General features: G+C 36.5%; 1 protein-coding gene across 6 annotated transcripts in view; it reads right to left on the bottom strand.

The window, feature by feature from the left end:
• PCDH7 (protocadherin 7) overlaps nt 1-18,023 on the bottom strand; it is a 281,720-nt gene that overhangs the window by 58,837 nt on the left and 204,860 nt on the right. The window contains exon 3 of one of the 6 annotated variants that reach the window (XM_063337315.1): nt 534-559. The exons of the other annotated variants lie outside the window; for them this stretch is intronic. Within the exon in view, the coding sequence (XP_063193385.1) occupies nt 549-559 (11 nt within the window). The 3' untranslated portion in view covers nt 534-548. Of the gene's footprint in view, nt 1-533; nt 560-18,023 lie in introns of those variants that run through there. 6 annotated transcript variants of the gene reach the window in all.

Here is an 18,023-nt window from a genome sequence, read left to right as displayed (position 1 = left end):
TCCCTTTGGGAATCATATCCCTGCAATAATGCTCAGCATCGCCTTGCCTATTAGCGTTCTACTTCCTAAAAAGAAGAGATGACATATTGCACTCCTATGCCCAATGCTTGGGAAAAAAAGAAAAACAAAGGAACACAAAAAACCCTCACAGCACCTAAGATGAACTGAAAGTTTTAAAGAAGGAGGTGCCCAGAAGTGAAATTCAAGACCACTAATACGTCAAATGCATATATTTAAAACAGTGAAAAGAAAGCAGAGGCAAATGTGTCTGAAAGTCCATTCCTCTAGGTGAGTGACCCCTTTGTTTTCTAAGTGACAGTATAAGGCAAAAGCAACTACCGCTGGGGACTGACCAGGGTGTTAGAGCAGGTTGATGCTTGTGTGCTGCACTATACTTCAAGAGTGATTAATTGTGTCCAAAGATATTGAGCATCAGGTCACAATCAAAATTTTTACCAAGAGTATTGTCAAAAACATTTTACCTGCATTTAATGTATCTGGATTTTTAGCATTTTTGGATTTGGGAATCTGCTGTCTTTCTCCTCTTCTCAGATGATGCCTTTACATGAAATTATATGAAGTATTACAGCAGGCATATATAAATATGAACTCAAAATTGATAATAATCAGTAAGACAGTAAGACAGATGGATAGCATGAAGAAACATCCTGATATTCTATCACTTAGTAATGATGAAAGAGCTGCAAGCAAAAATCAGAGGTTGACTGAGGTTGGAAGGGACCTCTAGAGATCATCTCATCCTATCCCCCTGCTCAAGTAAGGCCACCTAGAGCTGGTTGCCCAGGAACAGATCGAGACGGCTTTTGAATATCTCCAAGGAGCGATACTCCACAACCTCTCTGAGTAAAATGCCTCATTGAAATTTTACAGCCTCATTTGTTTCACTCTGAATGCATTTTGACAATTTTAACCCAATTTGCTTTGTATAGTTTATCATTCCCAGGATTCTGCCCTTATGAAAAGCTCATTTTCATTTGAAAAGGGGAAAAAACCCCACATTTTGACTAGTTTAAATATGACAATGGAGAAAAAAAAAGTTTGTAAATCATGATTGCTTTACCCTTAAAGACAAATTGAAGAGCCACAAAACAGGAAGCAACCTGAGAGTGAGAAGTTTGTTGCACACATTCTACCAAAATAATGCTAAACATTAAATCAGCCTGCAGCAAGCTAGATATTAATTTCCAAATCACCCAACCATAACCATCTTCCAAAGGACACAGTTCACAACAGAATTTCAGGGGGAATACAGTTGATAAGAAAAGTCTGTTATTGTTGCATGAACACAATTTAACTTTACTATGTGGGGCAGGGCAAATTTAAAGCAACATTTAAAATCCTTAACTGACAGTTACACAGCTAAATTTATTAAACAAGAGATAACAGGTTAGATCAGTTAAATTAGATTATGTATGGAAGTTCACTGTGTGTAAGTCAGATCTAACCAGAATTTAAGTCCGGCATGCGGCCTGCAAAAAAATGATCTTTAGAAAGCATATTGTTGAAACATATGCTATGAGACAGTACTCATACAGTAGAGTTTGACTAAGAGAAATGTTTAATGGGTTCCAAAATGTCTTCATGCAGGTACTTACAGCTTTTGTGTATACAGATTTAGGTTAGAGGTGGGGTGGGAGAATGTTTTTAAACATTCTGAAAACAAACACAGGAATTCAGCAAACTTCAGTAACAAAAATTTTTAAAATATTTTTCAGGATTTTTTAAAGCATGGCTATACTTTTGAGATAGCATGAAGAATAACAGCCTAAATCAGAAAGTAATGAAACTTTTAATGAATGTTAATGAAACGGTAACAGATACTGATGTTAGAACTGTTTGAGGAGTTACAACTAGTTCAAGATTTTCAAGGCAGGAAATGGACAAGATGAGATAGATAAGACAGAAGCTGACAAGAAATACTAGATCAACCATGTCGAATTCTGGGAATAGAACAGTTCATATAGAACAGAAATGAAAGTGTGTGCATAAGTTATTTCTGAACTTATTCTGGAATAACATAACTCCTTTATTTCAAAACCAACTGATGTTATCTTGTAACAACAACTACATCATTCCAGTTCAAAACTTAAGGTATCCTCAAAATATTTAGATTAGCAGCAGTATAGAGAGATAATGGACATGTGCATTAGAAGAAGAAAAAAAAATATGGAAGTTAAATAACACGTATTAACATGGATAGGTGTAAAAATTATGTTAATGTAACTCTGTAAGATTATAATTTTCAGCTAGAATTCTGAACCCAGTCTGGTGGTTCTATTTTTATTGAACATTTTCTTTGGAGCTGTACATTACGCACTTAATACATAAAGCTAGTATACAGGCTAAGAAGCTTGCTGTTCCCTGAGTCTTCTCTTACGGAGGTAGAAAGCCTGCTTAGCTTTTTTCAGTATCTTTCAAGATACAGGGTGAACACGATGCAGCTGAGTTTCCTATGATAGAAGCACCTTAAGACGTTGATTTGTCTTTGTTACAGCATAGAAATAATCATTTCAGCTTCACATCTGAGATTCAAACTATGGATCAGAAAGCAATATTCTGAGTTAAGTAAGGGCTCCCAAAACCTTCACAAGAATGAGAACATGTACAACATACGCTCCTGCACTTCACAAGCAATTGAATTGATAAAGCAAGCAAATGAGCAAAAAGCATAAATTGCTTAAGGGGGAAAAAAAAAGTAGAAAATCAGAGCAAAACAAACAAGATGGTACATTCTGATTCATAAGACCAGACAAGATGGGTACATTGCTATAGAAAATGTGATTCACCATCTAAGCACTAATAATGAAGCAAGTCAAAACCAAGCTGTTACATTCCAAATAATCCACTAATTGTACTGAGATATAAAAACCCCCTAGAAGCCTGGAATCATATAAAAGCATGTGGACAGAATCAAAAGCTACATTAGAACAAATCAGGAAAAGTGCTTCTGAAGTTAAAAAGAGATGACGTGCATAGAGCTGAGATGATAAATAACAGATTATAATAAAACGGGGCAACAGAAATAACATTTTAAATGCACCTTGTTCTTACGTAATTGAAACATCTAAAGGGAAAAGACTGTGATACAATACATGACATCTAATAAAAGAGAGAGAAGCAAAAATAAACAACTCTTTCCCTCACCCAAAATCTATACCGCTTTATGGACACGAGACAGAGTGGAGAGCTTGGGAAAAATACTACAATGAAAGGACTGTATGTAGTCTGGAGTAAAAAGTAATGAAAAAGACTAAATCCAAAAGGAAAATTAGTATTATTGCAATCTAGTATGTGGGTCTATTGTAGGTGAATGCTAAATATTATATTAAAGACAAATATAATGTCATGATAGTATTTTCGTGCAGTAATAAAGAAAAAGATACAAGCTAGTGATTTATAACTGCTTTTCTAGAGACTTGCCTATGATACAAAGAATCATTTATTGAAAATGCACTCATCTACCTCGTGTTGAGGTTTTCTTACTCCAGTACTTTCTTCTGCTCTTCATGATTTGCATACGCCGACACTGCTCACAGTACAGCCAGAACACACACACTCATGCCCATGGTATTATAAGATCCCTATTCAGATCACTTTGGAATTATTAGAACTCTCTAATCGTATATCTAGTCTAGCAATTGCCAAAATATGCCTTTATAATAAAGGATTTTTAAGATTATAGTGAAGCACTGATATAGGTGATATTACTATTAGCATTATTAGTAAAATACCAACATCTGAAAGGAAAAGCACTAACAACATTATTTATATTTTATGTAACATATTTATAAAGTAAATCTATTCATTTTAATTAAGTTTTTAGTATATCTGCTATTATACTACCACCTAATGGTAAAAGATAATTAATATAGCACACAACTACATAAAGACGCCTGACAATCCCTGCAATTCAAACACTTGGAACTAGCAACATCTTTTTCTCTGTCTTTTCCAAGTCTCTCATTTCTCCTGCTGTAAGACATGCTTTGTACTCCTTCATTCATACTTCTGTCTTTTCCTGCACTTTTTACTACTTCAAGTACATTTCCCAAACACGGATGATTAGACAAGCATACATCATTACAGATAAGGTCATACTAGTGCTGTATTCAACAGTATAGAAATTTTCTATCCACATGCAGTTATGCTAGCAGTTGCTTTAAGCTATAGAATTCTATTTCTACTTAAAATAGAACATTAGCCTTCTTCCTATTTTATTTTTAAAACATATTCACTTATTTTTTTAGTAAAGGACCTAGAGGGTTGGGTCTTTCTGGATGAGTTGAGCAGGAGAAGCAGCATATCCTTGTGGCAAAGAAGGCCAACCACATACCTGGCTCTACCACTAAAAGCATCAACATCACGTTGAGAGAAGTGATCATTCTCTGCTACTCAGCATGTTACAGGAGGGCGTATGTGTCTAGTTTGGGTCTCCTTAGTACAAAACAGATAATTATTTACTGTTTTGTCTCAGAAGAGGCACCAAAATGACTAGGGGACTGCAGCATGTGTTACAAGAGGAGAGACTTAAAGACTTTGGCCTGTCTAATCTTAAGAAGAGAAGATCAAGGGCAGATCTTGTTGCAGCCTTCAACAACCAAACAGGAGAATATGGAGAAGATGGAGACATACTCTTCTTGAAGATGCACAGAAAAAAAACCAAGCAGCAAAGGGAAGTTTCAGTTAAATATTAGAAAAAGTCACAATGAGGGTAGTCAAATATTGGAAGATATTATTAGGCAGGTTGTGAAATATGCTTAAAACCTGACTGGATAACACCATTAGCAAATTTCTCTAAGTTGGCTACGCTTTCAGGAGAGCTTTTAGTTACCACATGGAATAGGTTGTCTGCCATTTTAATAGGCTGTTTTAAACCACCCATGAAGGATTCCACATGGAAAAAGCTACCACCGTCATCTTTCTGAACTTCTCCCTACATTCTCTCAACTTATCCCTAAGATAACAACTGAAATATACGCAAAATCTTTGACCCATTTTTCTGCTAGTATGGCTCTGCACCATTTGCTTCAGAACAAAGATTACAATTTGTTTTTTTCTCCCCTGTGCGACACATCTTTAGACTAGATAGAAGGAAGGAAAGTTTTACGATGAAGGTGGTGAAACACTGGAACAGGTTGCCCAGAGAGGTGGTAGATGTGCCATCCCTGCAAATATTCAAGGTTGGACAGGGCTCAGAGCAACCCATTCTAGTTGAAGATGTCTCTGCTTATGGCCAGGGATGTTGGACTAGATGACCTTTAAGAGTCCCTTCCAATCCAAACTATTCTATGATTCTATGATCACATGATGACAACTTAGAAGAAAAAACAAAAAAAAAAACCCCAAAAAACCCAAAACACTGCAGAAATAGAGTAATTTTTATTTTGCCTAAACAAACAAAAAATAAAAATGAAAAACATACCTAAGGATGAAACAATTCATTTACTGAAACATGTATTCCTTGATAACACAAAATGCAGATGGTTTTACCCTCAGCTAAAAAGAACACAGATGAATTATTTCTGCTGCATATTAGATTTCAATAAAAAATACTTGATTGTGTTCATGATTGTACACACGTTTTTGAAGACTGAAATAACCAGAAAAATAAAAATATGGCACAGAACCAATATTTCTGTTTAATTTTAAATTCCAATTTTTTATTTACAGTTATTAATCTGTATTAAAATTAAACCTTCAAATTAAAAGCTTCATTGATTTATAGGTTAAAGCTCAAATATGTGATTAATTTGTCAACTCAAGCGATTACTACTGCAATTATAAAACATAGATCTCTGTTTATCCATTTTAGTATGGGGGAAATATGCCACTGATAGTAAACACTTTCAAAAGCTAAGCACTAAATTGAATGCACTTGTCCCTCTTTCTCCAACTCCCTCTCAGCATTTGAAGCAAGCAACTAACCACTGTCGTTCTAAATAAAGTTCAAAATAAATATTCCAGATCACACAAATAATATACAAAATACATTTCATTAAAATCTGTATAACCATATAACTGAGTTATGAATTCAGTTTAAAAAATAAGTATTTTTTTTAAAAAAGATTAATTATAAAATATCCAGAAATGCTAATCAGATGATACTGGATGCCAATACTGCACAGTATCATCATTTTAAAGAAAAGGGCTACTTAAATGAATAATTACAGTCAACTTTAAAAGAGCTGACTTTACTGAAATAATAATTCATCTCCACTTCAGCTTGAATTTCTTGTGTCACGTGCAATTCTAAACGTGGCAGGAACTTAAACCTGCGCTCTTCAATGTTTTCTCTGCTTCATAACCTTTGGTTTTAAACTGAAATGTAAATCATGCACTTGGTTGTCCTTCCTGTGTACCAATGCCTTCAAATTGTAAGGGAGCACTCTGTCCTATTGCGTTACCGTCTGTAGAAGATGGTTTGTTAAGACAACCTTCTGATTTAATGTTTCTGCTGCACCTCTTGGCTGAAAAACTCCGTGTGCACTTGGCTATAAGCATTTCCTTTGCTGCAGTGCCATAATGCCCTTGTTTGATGAATTAAGCATTCTGACATTTTTAAAGCACAGTTGTGATGTTTTATCCTATGACTACAGTACGTAGAACCAACATCAACTGTTACTAGTAAAAGCTTGAGGCTTATGACCACTTTTGGTGAATTTACTTTTCATCCCACATAAAGTAAATGAGTTGGAATTAACAGGTCTGTCCTTGCAAAAGTGAACAGGAAGTCTGACAAAGTAATTCCCTGATAATCACAGCAAATTAGTCTTGAAGTCCACTGACATGGAAAGATTCTTACTGGCATCAAGCCTGAGGAATAGGCATAAATCCCTTACCATAAAATAGTAGTATTAATTGGGAAATCTTAACAAAAGAGAAGTTCACTTGTTCTTTTGGGTTTTTTTTTTTTCTTCTTTTTATCCTGGTTTAGAAACACAGTTTGCCAAAAATTATGTCTACGTGTACTCAGCATATATGCACACTAGTCAAATTATGAATATATATCCACAACTGGAAAGTTTACCCACATCTTGCTTTGGAGCTGTGTGTGGAAAAGAACAAACTCACACCTACCAATTGTGAATTTGGAAACATTTTATTTCTTTGGAATGTTCTCACAATGCTTCTCAAAATTACATGCAACACACAACGTTGCTCTCCAGACATGATAACTTACTGTGAGAGAAGCCTAAAGGCCTGATGTGGGGAAAAAAGGCCAAAACCACCAGACCCTGTGAGCAGAAGCAAACATTCCAGTTTTACACATGGATATCGAAGCTGTCAATCTCACACCAGGGACTGATGCTGATGAATTGACTTAACTGCCGAAGAAGCAACAATCAGATAATTATGAGACAGGCACGCCAAGTTACTCTTGTAACTGTGTGCATGCTCCAGCATGTTTTGTAATTGTGCTAATATTTCTGGTCTGAGTCTCTGTGTATTTGTCTGTATACGCTGGAGGTCTTGGACATAGCAAAAAACCACCATGGCAAATTATACATTATTACAGAAGCATGACATTCCTTCCTACATTCTGCAAATGCTCAATCTTGGTACCATTACCTGCAAAGAAACAAATTTTGTTATGACATGGTGTTTTTTTGTTTTGTTGGTTGGTTTGGTTTGTGATGGTGGGTTTTTTTTGTTTGTTTTTGGGGCAGGGGGAGGGTTAGCGTTTTTTCTTTTTCAAAGAAAAATACTGGTAGTGATATTCTTACAGCTACTACTGTCACATTGGCAGGAGTTATTTGGAAACCAAAGCTACTATTTTAAATTCTTATACAAATATGGTAAGTAAACAGCTCAGAACCTCAGAAGTTTCTTAACCATCATAGATTTTTTTTTCTCCATAAATTGTACAGATTTAGTTCTATACATACTAAGAAGCACCACCTCTGTCTTGTTGCAAGAGAGTATTTAATCTCATAAAACAAAGACTTGTAGTCTCCAAATTCAGTTCATAGCACCGGTGTCGATTAACACAGAACCTCAGAACCTCTTAGGGATAAGATAATACCCAAAGCACATCCAAACTGATGGACATACGTATAAACATTTACACAACTTCTACAAGTGGACTCATAACTATATAGTTTGAAACTTTGAGTCAGAGGGACCTAGAAAATAGGGTTGAGATCCATTCAGACCCACTCTCAGTGAAGATCTCTCTCAGCCAATACACAAATTTTTAAAGATGCAAAGTTTGAAGAACAGTCTTAGTCCAGGCAGCAATTGCAGCACATATATTCACAAAATCACTGAAGTAGGAAGACACCTTTGGAGGTCACCTAGTCCAACCCACATGCTCAGACCACTGTCACATACTGCAGGCTGCTCAGGGCCACGTCCAGTCAGGTCTTGAGTACCTCCAAGGATGGCCACTCCACAATCTTTGCTTAAACTGTTACATTGTTTGACCACTCTCACAATAAAATGGTTTATTGTGTTTAAACAGGATTTTCTGTGTTTCAATTCATGCCCACTGCCCCTTGTCCTTTCACAGGATGCCACTGAGAAGAGTCTGGGTCCATCATCTTTACTTCCTCTAATCAGATATTCATACAGCTTGATAAGGTACTTCTGAACCACCTTTTCTCCAGGCTAATCAATTCCAGCTCTCTCAGCCTCTCCTTGTATGACAGATCCTGCAACCTGTGCATCACGTCTGCTGTCTGCTACCCTTTGCTGCACTTGCTCCAGTACATCCATGTCTCGCTTGTATTGGGGAGCACAGACCTGGACACAGCTCTCCAGATGTGTCTCACCAGTGCTGAGTAGAAGGAAGGACCACCTCCCTCAGCCCCTTGGCTATATTCTGCCTCATACAGCTAAGGAGGCTTCTGACCTTCTTTGCCACAAGGGTGCATTGCTGGTTCATATTCAACTTGCTGTCTGACAGGACTCCCAAGTTCTTCTCTGCAAAGCCACTGGTCACCACACACCTTGTCCTGCTGCATGGGGTTATCTTCCCCAATTGCAGGACTTGATACTGCACATCCTGTTGGCCCATTTCTCCATCCTATTGATATACCTCTGAATGAAAACATAGCTACCTGGCATAGCATCTCATGTACACTGATGACCACAGCTAAGTCCTGGAACAAAACAATCAATTATTTGCAGAAAATGCCTCAGTGAGTTCAAGTACCTGAAAATTGTCTGGACCCTCCTACTCCTTAAATTGTTGGTTACATATGGCAAACTTCAACATTAACACAAGGCTTCCACCTCTCCAAAACAACAATAAACCAAGTTGTCCCTAGTTAATATAGAACAGAATCATGTCCTGAGATATCATGATTTTTTGATATCATTGATGTTATTGATGCCATTGATATCATTGATGATGCCGTCACACTGACTTAAGACTTTTATTATGCTGTCCATAAATTGTAAGCATTAGCGAACTACCTCAGAATTAAATATTTTCCTGTCTATATCTATTATAATTTCCAGAAGAATAGCAACAGATTTGTAGTTAATTCACATCTCTATGACCAAGATATATTCTGAAATTAAAAAAAAAAAAAGTACGTTGCCAAACTACATATACATGTATGCTTTCCAAAATGACTTTCATACATCACCATCATAAAAATGTAGAAAATCAGGAACTTCAAAAGACAATCAGATAACAGATTCTGCCATGCCTCATCATGCAGCTCCAAACTCTGAAAAATACTTAATCACTTATCTATGTAGATATGTACTCAAAATTGTTTTTGCAATTGCCCAAGACCTAGTTCAGCTTAGTTAACCTACTATTACTCATCTTCCTTCTCCAAATAAGTACTCCGATCACCAACCTATCATATGGACAACAGAGCTTGACAGAGAGAGGAACCTGGAACTGCTCAAAAGAAATTCACGTGCTCTAACAATTTTACTACTGAAAAAAAGGAGAAGAATCCATCTTCTCTATCCATGTATTGAAAGATGGGGCTAAGGTGCTTAACTCAAGCTGCTGAATCCTCAAGTAGATTTCTGTGACACCTCAGTTATTTCCTACTGACTACCTCAGGGCAGTTTCACTCAAAATGCTGCCTTCTGCAAGTCTCTCTCTTCATCAGATAACTGCATGGAGAGAGGTATAAAGAGCTCAGGCAGACAATCAAAGGTAAGCTCCACAGACAACAGGATTTCAAATAAGCTTTTGGGTTGAATGATACACTTCTGTACATCTATTCCCAGATGCTCACTTATATTGACACCCAAATATCTCTGAAAATTATAGCTCGATATATCCAAATCAAGACAGGATCATTCATAAGGTATCTTCAGAGTCAAACTGATAAGAGCAAATGATAAAAGCACTGAACACTCAAAATTTTTCATCAGATAGACTTCACCACTGAAACTATTTTGACTGAAAATTAAAGGCCAGCATGTCAATAGAGTGTCAAAGACTTCCTGCAGACATACAATATTTAGGAGAACAGTGGTGAAAGTAGTAAGAAAGATAAAAAGTTTCACCAACAGTCCAAGGACACACATGAAATACAACAATAGCTAAACAGGAGGGAAAAGGTAAAACACAGATGGCTTTTTGCTTCTTTAGAGACACAAGAGAAAAACAGAGGAGAGTGTACAAAAAAGGTGACTAATGTGGACAGTTTTAGAATCAAGGGGTGAGAATTGCCAGTCCTTAGAGAGTGGAAACATCTAACGTAGTCTGCAGAGCAGCAAACTACACTATTACATGTATTGGTTTATTAATATCCTCATCCGTAATGCATCTTCTACCCAATAATTTTTTGGGTAGAACCCAATAATTACCTTCCATAAAGCATAATGGGAATTAGCTTTACAGGGAATTTTTGATTGGTATTACCATTGTACATGAGATGACAAAGTTCTTATGCTTTAAAGGACTTTAATGTCAAGCTTAGTAACTGGTACTCTGCATCTGCAGGTAATTCATGGAGTCTATAGATGATAAAACGAACAAAATATCAGCCCCATTTCAGTATCCCATTCCAACACAGCTTCAGTCAACGTACAGGCCCTCAAGATACATAAATAGCACATATTTGAAATTAAAATCTTTCTTCTAAAAGCTGTACTTATATTTGTATCATGTCTATTGTCATCCTTTCCATAGCTTCCACTTTAAAAGGAGAGAAGGAAAAAAAAGCGGCTCTCACTAAACTCCCAACACAAAATGATATTGATTATCCCCCCATGAAATGTGCATCTTGTTTGCTCTTACTATTCATCGAACATTTTTTACTAAAGAAGGAATTGTTCTTTGCCAGACAATTCTTTATTAAAGCTGGCAACGGTGTTATCATGCTTACAGCTGAACAGTAGAGATACAATCCTTCTTTGACATGCCAAAAGCAGACAATCAATCAATCATGTTGCAATTAATGAGGAGAAATACCATTATCTTTACCAAGCTTTCTAGTCTTGCATTTCATAAACTAGATGGACACCATACAGGAGAAAAATGTTAACAGAACAACAACTCTACAAGCTAAGGCTTAGACATTTACCCCAGTAACCCAAAGTACAGGTATTTACAGAGCTGACAGGCCCATCAGTACCCCATGCGGAAGGGGTTCTGATGATCAGAAAAACTGGTGGCTCTGCAAAGGTAACACATGATCACCTTTTAAATTAGCTTTATTCTATTCCTTTTGTTACTTTTGATATCCTGATGAGCCACACACACTACCACAGATAAACAAACCTTGTTCCTCAAAGAACAGTGCAGTTGCTCTGCATATTAAATTATTAAATGTTAGATATTCATGAATTCATTTAGCAGAAACATTTTAATAAACTGGGGGGTGCGAGGAGGGTAATGTAAACTTCTAAAATTCTTTTCTTAGTGGTTTTGTGTCTTAAGCACGTTCTTTACTGTTGTGGCTTTGTTCAAGTTGAGATTGCACATATTTTAAAGGTATTGAGTATCAAATTATACAAGCACGTATACCATCTAACATTTGCAAAAAATTCTCTCAGTAGGTTTTTTTTGTTTTTTATTTGCAGTACTTAGGTACAACTAATAGTACATCAGCACACTAGTTACATTAGCAAAACCTAAATTATGCTTTCAGGCTGTTACTTGAATTGAAAACACAGTTGGTGCCAGGTTAAGAGTGACTTTAGTCAGCATAATTCTCTCACTATGATCCTGTGGATTCCCTACAAGAAGGGATTGTTGTGTAGCCTGCAGCACACCAAATAATGTGGTTTGATATCCACCTGTCAAGCTAGAATTTGCAACCACAGTAATTAGCAGTGACTGGATTTTGACATGCTAAGCATGATTGTGCTCCTTAGAAATGCTGAAATAGAAACCTGGAGGGAGGGGAAGAAATTCTGAGAAGTATCCTGGTATCAGAACACTGCTGTGCTCTGGCAAGCTATTCACAGCATTATAATCTGGTCACTACACTTTCTACTGGGATTCAAAGGTCTACTTTGTGACAGCCACATTGGCCATTCTCAAAGAACGTCCCCCAGACAAACACAACAAAAACATGGTTTTGTGTACAGCATTTATCATGACTACTGCTGGAGGAGATGATCTGGCAGATTCATTAGTCAAAAATTTTCATGCACTTTTGACATGACTGGGTAGGACAGAGAAACCCTGCACAACAAATAGGGCGTTTGCTCCCAGAGCATATATAGTTTGGGGAAAACTATTGCATATGAATCCTCTTAGAGGCACTGTTGCTTAATATTTTTTATGATACTTCTTCCCTGCCTAATAAAATTGTTTCAGTATCTTTGAACACATCGGCCTACAGGTACCTTGGAATGTCTTCTAAATAACATTGTCAATATGTAGGAGCTCCCTGGAAAGAAATGTTAAACCCAGTGAGGATTTTTAGAGGTTTGGTTTTTTTTATTTTGTTCTTTTTGCTATGTAGGAAGGAATGATACCCTTGCACCATTAAATATATAGAGCAAACCCATCTCAAAGTTTTGTCTAAAGAGATATCCATATCACATTGCACAAGGGAAAGCAATTTTCAGGGAGCAAATATTTAGTACTCTCTAAAGAAACTAGGTTTACTGGCAACATCCCAAACCGGGTATCTGAAAAGCAGAACCTCCCAAAACGTTAGCCACTCCTAAAAAAATTGTCTGTGATCTTTATCAGTAGGCGCAAATCTTGTAGTTAAATCTTCGACATTTCAGGCTGCATTTCTGGAAACAGTTCAACAAAGATCTAACTCTGTTTCCACCCTGAAAATCTATTTTTTGTGACTATGGGTAGTTTTGACTTCAAAACTGTATTTGTGTTAATTGGTCTCTGGAACAGAACAACTTCTAGAAAAAGAAAGTGCTTGCTCAGCACTTCCTATTTTCACACTTAGCATTTAAGTTCCATCCTAAAGGAATATGGGAAGGGGAACGCAGACACACAAGTTCTTAATTGCAAAACATTGCCACTCCTTTTATTTAGGGAGTACAATTCTTCAAATCCCATTTTGTGGCACACCCAAAACGGTTGTATGATAAGACTTAAGTACCATCTAGTTGGGAAGGAAAGGGGAAAGCATTCCGAAAAAGCTGCTGATTTTTTCACGTAGAGAGTACCTAAATTTTGCTTAGACACTAAGGAATCACAGGTTGAAGATTTTTTTATTTTTATAAACTGCAGTATAATGTTCCATTTTAAAAGTAATCTAAGAAAAGGAAGAGAAATAGATAACCCTCGTAATTTCCATGTCCACCATTTTCCTATTGCATGAACATAGATATCATACTATATACAATCATATATACCACAACAATTGCTTATATCCTTGCATATAATTTCTGAGGTGAACTGGGACTTTCTATTTACACTGGTATTTTCAGAAATATGATCTTCACTCACCTGAAAACCCTTCTCTGTGTGTAGATCTCAGTACAAAAAAGTGCATCATGGAAATAGGAGTTATTAGCTACCTTGCACATAAAAGTCTACATAGCCAACCTAGAAACCCACGTAACTATAGTGCAACACTTACTTAAACTACTGAAAAATACAAAAATCCTTTCAGCTGTGTTTTGGTGGGACGGAATTCTAATACTGACAGGGCCTGACCCCTGCAAATGGTTCAAACCTGAAGCTCTTAACAGAAGAGTTTGCTTCTTGCAGCTCAGGCATTCAGGCTCCTAAAGTCTCAGTAATATCCTTTGAATTTCTTATCAGCTAATTCAATAGCTGACTGACTGTTGTTGCATACCAATTGTTGCAGAATTCATTCTTATTCGTCTATGTTACGCATTGTATAGGGGGCTGAGATGTTTAATACGGGACTGTGAATTCAGTGACAAATTCTCTAAAAATTTACATATCATGGTCATTTGCTAGATCCCAGTCCAAATTGATTAAAATCATCATAAGTACATAACGTCTCCCCTTCATTATTCCTAAAGTACAATATTTGCTTTCAGGACACAGACTAAAGTTACACTGATTTAAATCTACAGAAATTTTTACTTGTGTTTCTTCCTGATAACTGCACTTTTACAGACAGAAAGATAGATGAGTTTAAGCCACGTGGTGATCCCAGGAGTGGTAGCTGCAAGGGATACTGAAATCTATGCAAAACATGTTTAACACAAAAATTATGGAGTTCGCATAAACAGAAAAAGTGTGTCAAACTACTGTAGTTCCGATATTATCAATACTTAGTATGTAAGTATTGGCATTGAATTATAAAACTAATTTACATGGTTATACAGAGGCATTTTAAATTCAACATACAAAAGAACTAAACTAAAATAAGGACGTAAATAAATAAATAAATAGACAAACTAACTAAAATGGCCTGCCAGACCACTGCTTTCATTACTTGGGTACTAAAGAACTGGAATACCCTGAACAATAGGAAGAAAAACATTAGTAAGAAGGAATGAAAACCAGAAGATTTTTTATGGACCCCTCTTGCCTTTGGTGTTTTCAGCTCAAAGTCAGGGTTTTCGAGCAGTTAGAACTGGACCCTAGCAAAAGCATTCAAGTGTCTGTGTCCTCCATCAAAATAGACCTAAAGTATGCTACTCAGTAGAAATGGCCAGGTGTAAGCAAGCAAATTTGCAGGTTTGCGGATTTTATTAGCTCAATTTTCATGCCGTGCTAAAGCAGTAAGACTATTCTAGACTTAATGTGATCTTAAAGGCATCATGGCTGCATTTGCACAATGTTTAATCTAACCTAATCAACCTGGCAGAAACAGAGCAGCTTGATGTCACTGCATCTGCAGCACGGTTGCTCTACAAACCAGTTAATCCACCCACAAATAACAAAGAATTGACTGTTCAAGGTACAGAGAAGTAAGCTTTAGGTTGACCCTTTCTAACTGGAACTGAAGTGTTAGATTCCTTTGGTAAGCTACATATGCGCATCAGTCATATTTATTGAAAGACAGAGTGGAAAACAAGTTAAAGTGTGAAATTACAGCAGCTCTAAGTTTACTACAGACATCTTCATAAAGAAAAAGAGCACTGATTATTTTCTTCTCTGAGGGAAAAAAAGCTATTTAACAATAAAGAAAAATTGATTTTATCTTTTTAGACAACATTTCATCAAGAACTCAAATGGCTCCATCTGCAATCTTCTGCGCTTCTGCATTGCCACTTAGAGGAAAGAAAAAAGGGTGTTTCCTAGGCTTCTTATTTGCGTGCTATTCTAATACTACTCACACAAGCAATTTGTTTTAAGAGACATACTATTTGTAGCTTGACTACCACATTACAGTTGTGCGAAGAAAATTGCAACACACAAACCCCCTTAACCTCTATTAGTCTTCAGCTGTATGGAATGCATTTTAACCTGTCAGATCTTGTGTTCCACTGCTCTAAGATCAAGCCATATGTAATATTCATCAGTTTAAATAATGCTGGAGACAAACACTATTCACAGCAACTTCCTCAACACTGAAACAAGTAGCTGCTGTTGAATATTATAATGCCATTTGTTATCTATCTCAACAACAGAGAGTTCATTATTGGACAAATTAGGTTCTAAGTTACTGATGCTGAGCCATAAATAATTGGAATCTGCAGAACTATTCCCAAGCATTTTTCTGCTGTGCTTTTACTTATGGTAACTGCTTGGAATGGGTAAAAATTACGTATTTCAGGAAATGTTTTTCCTCCATATATATGTGCTTCTATCCCATTTACTGCAAGCTAAGTAATACCAGTTTGAACTTGTAAATGAAACTGAGGGAGACATAACTTCCCTTAGTATCTCAAGAATTTATAATGACAACTCATGTGTTTTATGAAGCTAGTAGTTCTGCAAACACCACTATTTTGAATGAACAGCACAAAGATGCTGTAGGCAGGTTCAGTATAGGCTGCAGTACGTTATCAGGCAGTTAAATTAAATGGTAACACCAGAATACGTTGCGGAGTTTTCCTTCAGTACAAAACCCAGCCTTAATCCAGGAAACAACAATGGTACCTTATCTAGAACCACAAACATATAGAATGAATGGTATCTTGCCTTCGTAGATGACACCAACTCCTGATACAACAGTGAAAAGCAGGGGCTTCTGCACTTGGGCAACTGCTGTGTTTCCTTTGATAAGGTAAGGACTCCTGTCGCCCAATAAATTCATAGATGCTCTGCTGATCTACAAGCTTTATACACAAGGTCAATGCAAATTCATCTGGAACTTCTGTCCCAGCTAACAAATGCTGTTATACCCCGGTGGAGCAGCCGCTCCCATGTCTCCTCAGTTTAGCTGGAGTTTGAGTGAGGTTGTAGGAATGGAGCCAATAAGCCATGATGAGCAGAATAAGCTTGAGAGGCAGGAAGTAAAAAATTCTAAAAAGTTGCAACATTTTTTTAAATCGCTGTAAGAAGAAAAACTTGTGTGACTACCTGTATAATCTCATGTCAAAATCAAATACACTCATGATAAAACCTGTGAAATCTGCTAAAACTGATAATCTAAACCAGTTCTATTTTTTCACAACTGCTGTCTGCCTACTAAACACATTTTAACCTCTATTACACTTTCACTGAAAAATAGCTAAGAAATGGAATTTTCACAATGAACTACATTAAAACTTAGTAGCTATCTGATAGCATTGAACCTCCTTTTCTTACTTCTTTGCTATTAAATATTTACCATCTGCTTCTGGAATTTTACACTGTAATGACTGCCATTTTTCAGAACCTCCCACTGTTTGTACTGTGCATGAGGTTGGAAGGAAGCAGTAAAAGCTAGTGTTTCTCTGGCTACATATACAAATTTTCTCAAAACGTTCAGTGGTACAATACACTCTCCATTCTGGAAACAGAATACAGGCTTTATGTACCATACAGGTTATGTATCTCACTTCATTCTGCCTATAAAGTGCCTGAATGCACCAAAGATAGGAGGCTAACAACAACTCTGTTTGCCGAAAATACAAAACAAGTTCTCATCCCTGCAAAAGAATGATTTTGTTACAAATAGTTGTTAATAGCTCTAGTTATGTTTGAAATACCATATGCTCTAGAATTGTTACGTCTCGCTTCAGTCACATCAGGGATAAAGAAAGGTACTTAAATGGGCTATAAGCATATTGTAGAAGTCAGGTGAAAATGAAATAGACTTCTTCCATTGATTGTTCTGGTAAAATGTGACCCAAAGCACATTAAATCCACAAGCAGTTCTTCAACTTTGGATCTAGCCACCAAGACAGTAAGGCATGAATATTAAGGCATTAAGACTATTAGCATATATAACTCTCAAGGTAGTCTTCCATTTTTATTCTTTTACTGAAATTTATTGAAGGTGCTGCATACTGAGTATTTTTCTCAGGATAACAAACTTAGTAGATACTTGACTATATTCAATCTGTTTTTGCAGCTCCATTGTCATTAAATATTTACCTTCCACTTCTGAAAATTCAACATTTTAATGAACACCTTCAAGTTTTCCCTGCTAACTCCCACTGTCTTATGCAGTTCGAAAGTAGTAGCAAAGGTTAATGATTCCCGCATCACATGGAAAATTATACTCATATCAGACAAACGGATGCACAAATGT

This window comes from Chroicocephalus ridibundus, chromosome 5 (genome assembly GCF_963924245.1).
Source record: "Chroicocephalus ridibundus chromosome 5, bChrRid1.1, whole genome shotgun sequence".
Taxonomy (NCBI): Eukaryota; Metazoa; Chordata; class Aves; order Charadriiformes; family Laridae; genus Chroicocephalus; species Chroicocephalus ridibundus.
Note: the sequence above shows the minus strand (reverse complement) of the source record. Positions and strands in the feature narration are given on the sequence as shown.